Source organism: Mus caroli, chromosome 7 (assembly GCF_900094665.2).
Source record: "Mus caroli chromosome 7, CAROLI_EIJ_v1.1, whole genome shotgun sequence".
NCBI lineage: Eukaryota > Metazoa > Chordata > Mammalia > Rodentia > Muridae > Mus > Mus caroli.
The window spans coordinates 87,409,620-87,421,332 of record NC_034576.1 but is presented as its reverse complement, the minus strand read 5'-3'; the positions used below and the strand labels follow the sequence as shown (position 1 = coordinate 87,421,332).

Genomic DNA, 11,713 nt, shown 5'->3' with positions numbered 1-11,713 from the left:
CCTTCATATCAAGTAACATGGATGAAATCATCATATGTAGGGAGGTGAAAATTACCATTAAACAAAATTGTCAGCCCATGATTGTCACCTGAACACAGACATTCAAATAGCGAGCCCTGGGACAGAAAGTGCTTAAGAATTCTCCAGAGGACAACATGCAGAAAAGTACCAAAGTTCATACATGTTTTTCTCAGTACTAACTACAATTATAAAAAAGAGACACACAGGTGCACTAGAGCACATTGATACTTGGGCTTTGGCCTAAGGAGTCATACTGCACTTGGCTCAGTCTCAAGGCATAGCGGATGTGATAAAGATGTTATCTTTCATGTCTTTCTTCCTAATCCTGGAGTATTTATTGCTTTTGAGTGTAACACATCCCAAATGCTTTTGGAGATTAAAACAAAATGAAAACAAGGTTGGAGATGTAGAAGATAACTGCTTTTTTTACATATACACAAGACAGGGTCCACAACTGAATGATCCTTTCAATGGAAACCCAGATATTTCGTAAGTGCCTCTTTCATTCATTTATGTTTATCATAGTAAATAATGTGCACTAGGGATAAAGATAGGTTGACCATAATTCTCTGTGTCTACTTTCCCCATTTCCCACCTATACCACTAAGATCAATCAAAACTTTGTTCTGTGTTTGACTGTTGATAATTTCCCTATTTCTGGATTAGGCATTTTGTTCATCCATTTAGAATAACATTTGCTAGGCTACATTACATATACTTTGTACCTTGTTATTATAGGAAGGCTATGTGATGTCTCCCAGACACACAGAACAAAGCACTGCCCTGAGTTTGGTTCTTAGAGGCTACAATAAAATGATCTTTCAGTAGTCCTCTAGTGTTCCTTCCATCAGTATGCAGAGCCCAGTTCCCAGACAGAGATGATCTTCATATTTATACTCTTTTTCCTGGGTATGTTTCTTATACAGATAGTTATCATTTGTTTTAATGACCAATATATCATCATTTACAAACTGTTTTGCTATGCCTTTTAGCTGCAATCAGAATAAGAAAAAATATGACAATTTCATTTTCAAGTCTGTTCCATTTGTCATTTGTAGAGTCACAGATTTGTTGTATTAATAATGCCATGCCTTTATTTAAGTTCTAGGTTATAAGTATATGTAGAATCTTTTTAGGTTATTTTGAGTAGAGAAGTTATTTACCTGTTAGAATAGGAGATGTCACTTCAAGTATTAACCTGATATTTTCCTTGTCATATGCTAGAATGAAAGTTCTTTTCTTTAGCCCTTGCTAATATGTAAGAGAGAGATATTAAGGTTACAAATTTGGTCCAATTTCCTACTATTGAAGATGGTTTGTTGACTTCCTTATTTCCCATCATTATTTTGCCTACTATTTAAAATTTCAGACACTCATCCTGTATTTACACCTCTATTTTCACTTTCCCTAGTAATATAAAATATATTTGACATACTCCTTAATTTGTGTGGTAGGCTATTATTTTTCTTTGGTAATGAGATGTGTAGAATGTGGAATTTGACTTAGTAAAATCATAGCAAATATCTCCCATTTCATGTTGAGGAAATTGACACAAATAAAACAAATGTGTGGTAATACTCTGTGATGTAGAACATTTTTATATTTATGAGGCTCAACACAGTACAGTTGTATACTTTGGGACAATGATTGTATTCAGTTATTTATAGAATTTTGGAGAATGTTTATCAAATTTTTAAGAAGACATGGATGTAAGAGGGAGATTTAGTGAAACTAAATTAATACAGTATGTGATGGCCACCGACCAGGATATCAAATATATCTTTACAGACGATGGATGGTGAAAAACATTTTGAGAGTGGTTGAATTATAAACTCATATTCACAGTAAAATGGAACATGGGAAATGTGGTGCCCTAGACAAGACACTCTTGCAAAAGACATAAGGGAAAGATTAGAAAAGTTTAAAAGAGAAAATCAAAATGAGGCTGAAGCCGGGTGTGTTGGTGCATGCTTTTAATCCCAGCACTTGTGAGGCAGAGGCAGGCAGATTTCTGAGTTCCAGGCCAGCCTGGTCCTCAAAATATTGGAGGGGAACTTTGTTTTATTGGAGGTCAAGATAGGAACATTTGTACTTCCTCTTAACAGTCACACTCCAATCTCATCATAGTATGGTCCACTGTACACCAGTAACAAGATCTTCACTAAAATACTGAAAATTTTATGTCTACAAAACAAATAGTTGAAATTAAAGGTCTTTTTTATATCCAGATTTACATATTTACATTACTTAAGATGAGAAAGGTAAAAAGAATGCTTTATATGATAAGACATAAATTTTACTGTCTCGATTCCTGACTTTCCCTATTTACAAATAAGAAAACTAAGTTCAATGTTTCTGAATGTAAGAATGGCTCATGTAGGCATAAATGCCTCAGTTATACAAATACTGTTATATGGCCTGATCATTCAGCCTTACTTTCTTTGCACTGCTAGTATGCAAACAGGTAAGTAGGTATATAATAGTCTTGGTAATGGATTTGTCTTCATATGTTATGGAAATGCTTGAGAATGTATTCTGTTATAAACAAAAAATAAGCTTAATTATATACTGATTTGGTATATAATAACATAGATTGTAAATAACAGATATTCAGTAACTCTCTGGAATCATATTTTTAATCAAAAATAAAATCAATGATATTAACTAATGTTTAATGGATATTTATCACATACAAACCATTATCTTGGGGTATTACATATATTATATCTGATGGACCTAGAAAGGAAGGTACTACTATGGTAATTTTTCCAATATTTTTATATTTTTTGTTATTTAATATAATTTTTATTTAAATATATGGTGATCATATTCTTTCCATCCCACAGTCATTCTAGACTCTCTTTTCTGCCCTACACACCTAAAGTTCTCTCAAAACCACCCATAAAAAAACAAAAAATAAAAATCCAATAAAATAAAATAAAATACCACTCAAAACCAAACAAACAAACAAGCAATATAACAGCAAACATTAAAGAATTTAACAAGGTCTTTCTCAATTAAATTGTACACCTATCAAATTAATGCACACTCCAAGTGGAAGCAAGTGTTGAAGAAAAGGCAGAGAACATTTGTTCAATTTGAGTGTTTTCATCCATCTCAATCCAAAACTGTCATAATTGCCAGAAGGATCATGGAAGTGTATAAGAGTTTGAAGAGACATTTCTGAGGATCCTATCTTAATGAGAAAAGGAGGAACTGGAATGTTTTTTGATCTTCTCTCCTATTTATCTCAAATCCTTAAAGGGATAGAAATCTGAACTAGGAACCAGAAGACAACAATCTAAATTCAGGTTCATTGACTGTGACACTTTGCAAGCTGCTTACCCTTTGTAGCTTATCCCTTGAAAACAAGGAAGCTAGGCTTCACTCTTAAAATGTTGCTTTGACACTAATGTTCTACAGATTCAAGGCACATACAAACTTATAACCAATGCCATCCTGTCTCACTGTCTAGTAGACATCTAGTTAAAGCTCTCTTCATCTATTTGAGAAACATGTTACTCATGGATCACAGAAATAAATTACTTGGTTTCATGTACTTGATTATCTCCCAATCTAGACAAGACCAAAAAACTTGTGTTGATATACTGTGAAGAATGCTATAAGTCACTATACTACCAAGCTGCTGATGTTAGTTGTTGCTGTTGTGTTGTGATTGTTGTTGGCGAAAAACTGAACAATGCTGGGTAAGGATATTTTTAAGACTTATCTTTGGAATCCCCTTTGTATGAACCTGAGACCAAGTTTAACTAAATTCTCTTTATACATAAAAAATTAAACAAAGTTTTATTCCATATATATTTATTTCTACCATTACCTAAATAATTCAGGTTTTAGTACTGATAATTTTGTCAAGGTGCTATATCCTTTAATAAAAATGACCTTAAGTACTTAGAAAAATGAGGTGCATTCATAAAATAATAAAAGATACAATGTAAAAAATATAAACATTTTATAGTGTAGGAAAACTCTGGAAACATCTCCGTAACATCAAAAAAAAGAAAAAAAATTTATGTTCTGCTATTATTCAGTATGGCACACAAACTCTTAGGAAGTATCAGAAACATTTAGGAAGTAGAATTCAAATTATTTCTATCAGAGATAGTATGAATCAGTCATTAAAATTCTCTAAAAGTATAATAAAACTCTTAGATGACACCAACTAAGTTACAGGCATATATAATCAACATACCAAGATGGGCAGCATTCTATATACCATTATAAATTGGAAAAAATAAATAAATCAAGAAATAATTTCCATTTACTTTATCTTCCCAAAGTAAGTGAATGACATGCCAAGTAGCTAATCCAATGTAAGGGATGAAAAATCTACACAAAGAAATCCTTAAGATATTAAAGAAAGAGATGGAAGTAGATACTAGAAGACACACGGGTTCACAATACTCATTGATTGGAAGAAGGAAAAATGCAGGCTTTGCCAAGAATATTAGTTATTCTCCACAATCTGATCATAAGATCTTTTTTCTGAAGACAATTATTTCAACAAATGTGTAAAAATTGGGTTTGTGCCCAACTTAATGTTTTACCCTCACTAACTAGCATGCACGGTACTACATGGTATTCTGAATGCTACCAAAGAGGAAAGATAGTCATCAATATCTCCAAACTACAGTACCAGCAACCTGCAACGATGACTACCCAGTACAATAGTGGCATAAATGCTATTAGAGTACCCAACCACTTTTTCTTTTTCTTCTTGTATTTAAGGCCCACTGCAAGATATGGAACTTGTACCTGACACTGTACAGAGAATGAGAAACTTGAAATCCTTAAATGAGATGTCTTCAAATTTAATGAATTGTAGTCAAATAGAATGCATGGTGTTATTTCAAATTTTTATGTGTGTTGAAACTTCATCAATATTCTAACATTTGGTTAATTTTAATAAAAGTTCCATGGCCTACTGAAAAGAAAATATATTCTTCAGTGTTGGGTAGAGTATTCTGCAGGTGTCAATCAGATCTATTTAATTCATAACATTATTTAATTCCAGCTTTTCTGTTTAGGTTTTTCGTTTTTTTGTTTTGTTTTAGTTTTGGTTTGGTTTGCTTGTTTTGTAGATGACCTGACTTTGAGCAATGAGAAAATGAAGTCATTCACTATTGCACTATTAGGACCAGTACGTGATTTTAGTAGTTGTGTCGTTTTCTTTAGAAACTTGGGCACCCTTATTTTGTGCATAAATGTTTAGAATTTTAATATCCCTATGGTTTTTTTCCTTTAATGGGAATATAGTTTATTTGAAATCTATATTGTCAGATATTAAAATAGCTATCTGCTTGTTTGTTGATTCTACATGTTTAAAATACCTATTCCATCCTTTTATCCTAAGGTGATGTCTCTTTTGGTGGTATTTTTTTTTTATATGCAGCAAAAAGATAAATACTTATTTTCTAATATAATATATTTCTATATCATTTTACTGAGGAATTAACATCATCAATACTAGGATATGTTAATAGATTATATTATTAATATTCCTTATTTTGTTTCTAGGGTGTAGATTTCTTCTACCTCCTTTGACCAATAGTTCTGTGATTATTTATTCTTTATGTCCTCTTGGATATACTTAATCTTCTTTTCATATTTTTTAAGGTTCATTATCATATTCGTGGTAGCTATTTTTAAGTTCTTGTACTTCATCTTAATTGCTTTTTATAGGGTTATATTGCATTAGTGTTCTGGATTCTAGAAGAAGAATGTTCTCTTGGCTGTTTATATTTTTGTATTCAACTCTGTAATATAGACAGACATATAGCATTTAAACTCTTTCTTTGTGTATATATCTGGTCCTGTCTTTGTTCAGGTGGATTTTCTTTTCTTTTCTTGCTGTTGCCCACTCTTGATAGTCACATTACTTGCCAAATGTGGTGGGTATACATCACCAGAGTCTAAGGTAAATGTGGTGGCTGTAGGGTTTCTGGGAGAATGTTGTATTATGGAAGAGAGGAGATCACAGAAGAGTGGAGGTGGGCTAGAATGAGAGGCTGAGAAGGCAGTAGGGAAGAACTGGGTGGGTAGGTCTACAAGAGAAACTGAGTTCCCAAGAGGTGGCTTAAGGAGAGATTCAAGCAGGGTAGTCATAGCAGAACTTAGGTTAAGAATAAAGAGACTGGAATGTAGACAAAACAAAGATAAAAGTCACCCAAGTGTGTGGGCTCTGGGTCTCTGGTACAGAGCAGTTACATGGTTCTTCAGAAACACAAAGGATAGAAATATGAGAAAGAAATAGATCCTGAAAAGAGCCATGCAATATAATGAATGAAACTCTTATTCTACAGCAAGATGTAAAGTGAGATGGCTGTAGGGCTGGGAGAAGGGGGTCCTGCCAGAACTACAAGTATCAGAAGGAAAAATCTGGAGAAACTGGAATGAAAGGCAGAAAATAGAATAAAGGAACCAGAATCTCCAGTTCCAGTGTAACAAAGGATGAGATGGAGATGAGCTATAAAAAATGGCTAAAAGAAATCACAAGGTAAAAATCATAGGACTCTGAATCTTTGTAATTACCATCAAACTTAGTTCATCAGAAGTATCATCAGTTGAGTTCATCAGAAGTATCATCAGTTTACCCAGTTTCTGGCCAAGTTATTATACACTTCTGAGATGAATGAGCATTTCACTCTTTTTTATTCGTTATTTTATTTATTTACATTTCAAATGCTATCCCCCTTCCCAGCTTCCCCTCCAAAATTTTCCTATCCTCTCCCTCTTCCCTGCGTCTATGTGGGTGCTTCTTCACCCACCCACTCCTGCCTCAGTGCACTACTATTTCCCTATCCAGGATCATTGAGCTTTCACAGGACCAAGGAGCTCCCCTCCCAATGATGTCCATTAAGGCAATTCTCTGCTATACATCCAGCTGGAGCCATGTGACCCCCGATGTGTACACTTTGATTGGTGGTTTAGTCACCGAGAGCATTGGGGGGGGTGTCTAGTTAGTTGATATTATTGTTCTTCATATGGGGTTGCAAACCCTTTCAGCTCCCTCAGTTCTTGCCCTAACTTCTCCACTGGAGTCTTAGCACTCAGTCTGATGTTTGGCTTCATGCATCTGCATGTGTATTGGTCATGCTATACCAGGCTCCTGTCATCAAGTGCTTCCTGGCACCAGCAATAATGTCTGGGTTTGGTGTCTGCAGATGGGATGGATTCCTAGGTGTAGCAATCTCCAAATGGCCTTTCCATCAGTCTATGTTCCACTCTCTGTCCCTGCATTTCCCTTTGATAAGAATTATTATTATTGTTTGTATTAATATTTTTGAGGTAGGTGTGTGGCACCATCCCTCAACTGGGGGCTTTGCCTATTCACTGGATAGGATTTCTACAGGTTCTATCTTCTTTGTTGGTTATTTTTGGTAATGTTCTCCCTGTCGGATCCTGGTAACCTATTGGGTACCTGGCATCTGAGACTTTCTTGGGGCCTACTACACTTCCCTCTCCTCCACTGCTACACACATCCTTTCAAAACCTGACCCTCTATACTTCTCCCCATCTCCTCCCATATCTGAACCAGCACCCCTTTCTCCCTTGTCTCTCCCTCCCAGATTCCTCTCTCACTCTACTTCCCGAGATTACTTTCTTGCCCCCACTTTGCTGTGATCTTCTTTCTTCTTGTATTTCTTAAGGTCTGTGTGTTGTATCATGGGTATTCTGAGCTTCGTTTGGGCTAATATCCACTGATCAGTGAGTACATGCCATGTGTCTTCTTTTATGACTGGGTTATCTCACTCAGAATAATATTTTCAAGTCCCATTCATTTGCCAGTGAATTTCATGAAGTCATTGTTTTTAATAGCTGAGTAGTACTTCATTGTGTAAATGTACCACATTTTCTGTATCTATTCCTCTGTTGAAGGACATCTGAGTTCTTTCCAGTTTCTGGCTATTATAAATAGGCTGCTATGAACATAGTGGTGCATGTTTCATTGTTATATGTTGGAGCATCTTCTGGGTATATGTCCAGGAGTGGTATAGCTTGATCCTCTGGTAATACTATGTCCAATTTTCTGAGGAACCTCCAGACTGATTTCCAGAGTACTTTTAACAGCTTGCAATCCCACCAACAATGGAGGTGTGCTCCTATTTCTCAATATCTTTGCCAGCATCTAAGATCCAGCCTATTTGCTGCCACCTATAGGTGACCTTCTACACCAGATCCAACCTCTCCACCGAGCCACATATTACAAGGGTCTAACTCAGTGAGTTGCCTAACAGTTATCATTCATGCCTCTTCCTATCCCACCAGACTTCACCCTGGTCCCAGAGAGTACCAAAATCTTGTTTTCACTCCCCTCTGTGTGCCTCAAATAATCTCTAGACCTTGACCAAGAGTCACTATCTTCCTACCAGCCTACTGGACCCTTCCATAATACAATCAACCTTATCATACAACCAAATCCCCCAACACAATTCAGGCTTAGATCAAGAGGCATGTTCTCTATACCAGCCCAGTTCTTACTTTCAACCTGACTTCAATATACCAAGGGTTTTGGTACTTCTAGATCCAACTAGAGTGCATATATTCTATTCTACTTGCTTTGCCAAAATCAGATACAGAATCAACAATAAGAGTCCAGAAGCCCAGATCTCATTGGTAGAATATCAACAATATAAAAAACAAAAAATTCAAGCCAAAACCTTTTCTACAAGCCCTACCAGCTCTACAGAAATGTTTGCTAATGAGAATTACCTAGATGAAGACAGGACACAGAATTTTTTAAATAATTTTAAAATAATAATAAAACACATTTTAAAAACCAATAAGATTAAAGACATAAGAAATCACAAATCAATAAAATTAAGGAGAAAGAGTTAAAGAGGAATAAATTTCTGGGTGATTCCTAAGAAAACAGGAATATAAAACCTGATAGAAATGAGAAAGACAGTCCAGTTCCTCAGAACAGAATTTAGGATTTTGTTTTGTTTTGTTTTGTTTTGTTTTGTTTTGTTTTGTTTTGTTGTGATGGTGGTGGTAGTGGTGGTGGTTGTTGGTAAATTTTATTTTTTATTTATTTTATTTACTTATTCACTTTACATCTTGCTCACTGCCCCCCATCACCTCTTCCCACAATTCTTTCCCAAAGCCCCTCCACTTCTCCTATGGTGGGTGGAGGACCCTGGGATATTCCCCATCCTTACACATCAAGTCTCTGTGAGGATAGGAGTGTGCTCTCTCACAGAGAGTGGGCAAGATAGCCCAGATAGAAGAACATAAGAAACAGTTTTTGTTATAGCCACTGATCAAGTTGTTTGGAACCCAAAAGAATACCAAGATGCACATCTGATACATATGTGCAGGAAGACCTAGGTCCAGCCTGTGTATGTGCTTTGGTGGATCAATCTTTGACAGTCACACAGGTACAGGTTAGTTTATTCTGCTGATCTTCCTGTCGAGTTCCTATTCCCTTCAGGGCCAAAATACTTCCTGCTATTCTTCTATAAGGATCCCTGAGCTCCATCTGCGGTTTCAATGTGGGTGTCTTCATCTTTCTGAGTCAGTTGCTAAAATTAAAAATGCAGGTGATAGCACGTATTGGCAAGAATGTGGAGAAAGAGAAACACTCCTATAATGTAGATGAAATTGTAAACTGGTACAGCAACTCTGGAAATCAATTTAAAGATTCCTCAGAAAATTGGAAATAGATCAACCTGAAGACCCAGCTATACCACTCTTGGGCATATACCCAAAAGATGCCCCACCATGCAACAGGGGCACATGTACTATATCCATAGTAGTCTTATTTGTGATAGCGAGGAGCTGGAAACAACCCAGATATCCCACAGAGGAAGAATGGATACAGAAAATGTGGTTCATTTACACAGTGGAATACTATTCAGCTATTAATAATGAGGATATCAAGAGTTTTGCAGGCAAATGGATGGAACTAGAAAATATCCTATGTGTGGCAACAAAGATACAAACAATATGCATGGTATGTACTCATTAATCAGTGGATATTAACCAAAAAACTAGTACAGAATACCCAGGATAAAATCAACAGAACTCAAAAAAGTTAACAAACAAAGGGCCCAAGTGAGGTTGCCTCAGTCCCCCATGGGAATAAAGCATAGGACAGAGGAAGGGAGGGACCTGAGAGGGAGAGGGAAGGAGAAGGCAAAAGGGGAATATTATTAGGTATTACATGGTGGGGGGTGAAAAGGAGTCCCCTAGGACCAATAGAAAGAATGAAAACAGGCAACCTTGGAAGGTATAAAGTGGGGAGATCCTCTAGAATGTACCAGAGACTTGGAAGATGATAGACGGTCAGGACTCAGAGGGAGAGACCTTAAATAAAATGCCCAACGTTGGGGAGAGGGATCTTGTACAGTTCACCTGCAGTAGAAAGATAGGCATCAAGTGGAGAGATGGGGTTGCCAACCCATGGTCAAAAACTCTGACCCAGAATTGTCCCTATCTAAACAAACTGCAGGGTCAAAAGTGGAGAAGAAGCCAGGCATGGTGGTGCACGCCTTTAATCCCAGCACTCGGGAGACAGAGGCAGGCGGATCTATGAGTTCAAGGCTAGCCTGGTCTACAGAGTGAGTTCCAGGACAGCCAGGGCTACACAGAGAAACCCTGTATCATAAAACCAAAAAAAAAATTAAAAAAAAAAAAAAAAACGGAGAAGATACTGAGGGAAAGGAAGTTAATTGACCAACCCAAATTGGGGCCCAGCTCAAAGGGAGGCTCCAAGACCCGATACTATTATTGACACTATGGTATGCTTACAGACAGAAGGCTAGCATGGCTGCCCTCCATGAGGCCCAAAAAGAAAAAAACTGAAAGAGTCGTAAGTAGATACTTACACCCAACCAACGGACAGAAGCCAGGCAACCTTATAAGAAGACCAGCAGTCTCAACTAACCTGAACCCCCAAGATCTCTCAAACACTGAGCCACCAGTCAGGCATCATGCACTAACTGTTATGAGGTCACCAACATATATGCAGCAGAGGTTTGCCTGGTCTTTCCTTTTCAAGAGAAGATGCACCTAACCATGAAGAGACTTGAGGCCCCAGGGAGTGGGAAGATCTGTTCAGGTGGGAGGATAGTCCTCTTGAAGACAGGGGGAGGAGGAATAGAATGAGGAATGGTTGGAGGACAGATCAGGAGTGGGATAATAACTGGACAGTAAAAAAAGTAATAATAATAATAATAATAATAATAATAATAATAATAATAGACATCTTAAAGAAAAACCTTATTAGTAGAGTGGATTAGACAGAAGGTAGAATTGTTTTGAAGGTAAAATAGAGGATCTAGTTTAGATAAACAAAAAATATAAAAATTTGTTAAAAAAAAAAGAAAAAGAAAACAGAAAAATATCACAATGAAAAACACCAAACCTTCAAATTCAGTTAAAAATGAAGAAGCATGCTAAGTTAATGAAATAAAACAGGCCGGGCAGTGGTGGCACACACCTTTAGTCCCAGCACTTGGGAGGTAGACTCAGGCAGATTTCTGAGTTCAAAGCCAACCTGGTCTACAGAGTGGGTTCCAGGACAGCCACAGCTATACAGAGAAACCCTGTCTTGAAGAGAAGAAAATAAAAAAAGGAAAGAAGGAATGAAAGAGAGCGAGAGAGAAGAAAGAAAGAAAGAAAGAAAGAAAGAAAGAAAGAAAGAAAGAAAGAAAGAAAGAAAGAAAGA

The 11,713-nt window shown here is 36.6% G+C and overlaps 1 protein-coding gene across 1 annotated transcript in view; it reads left to right on the top strand.

The window, feature by feature from the left end:
* The first annotated feature begins 313 nt into the window (after window positions 1-313).
* The window catches only part of LOC110298432 (vomeronasal type-2 receptor 116-like), a 22,315-nt gene continuing 10,915 nt past the window's right edge, over window positions 314-11,713 (top strand). The window contains exon 1 of the mRNA XM_021167677.1: window positions 314-510. Within this exon, the coding sequence (XP_021023336.1) occupies window positions 317-510 (194 nt within the window). The 5' untranslated portion in view covers window positions 314-316. The remainder of the gene's footprint in view (window positions 511-11,713) is intronic.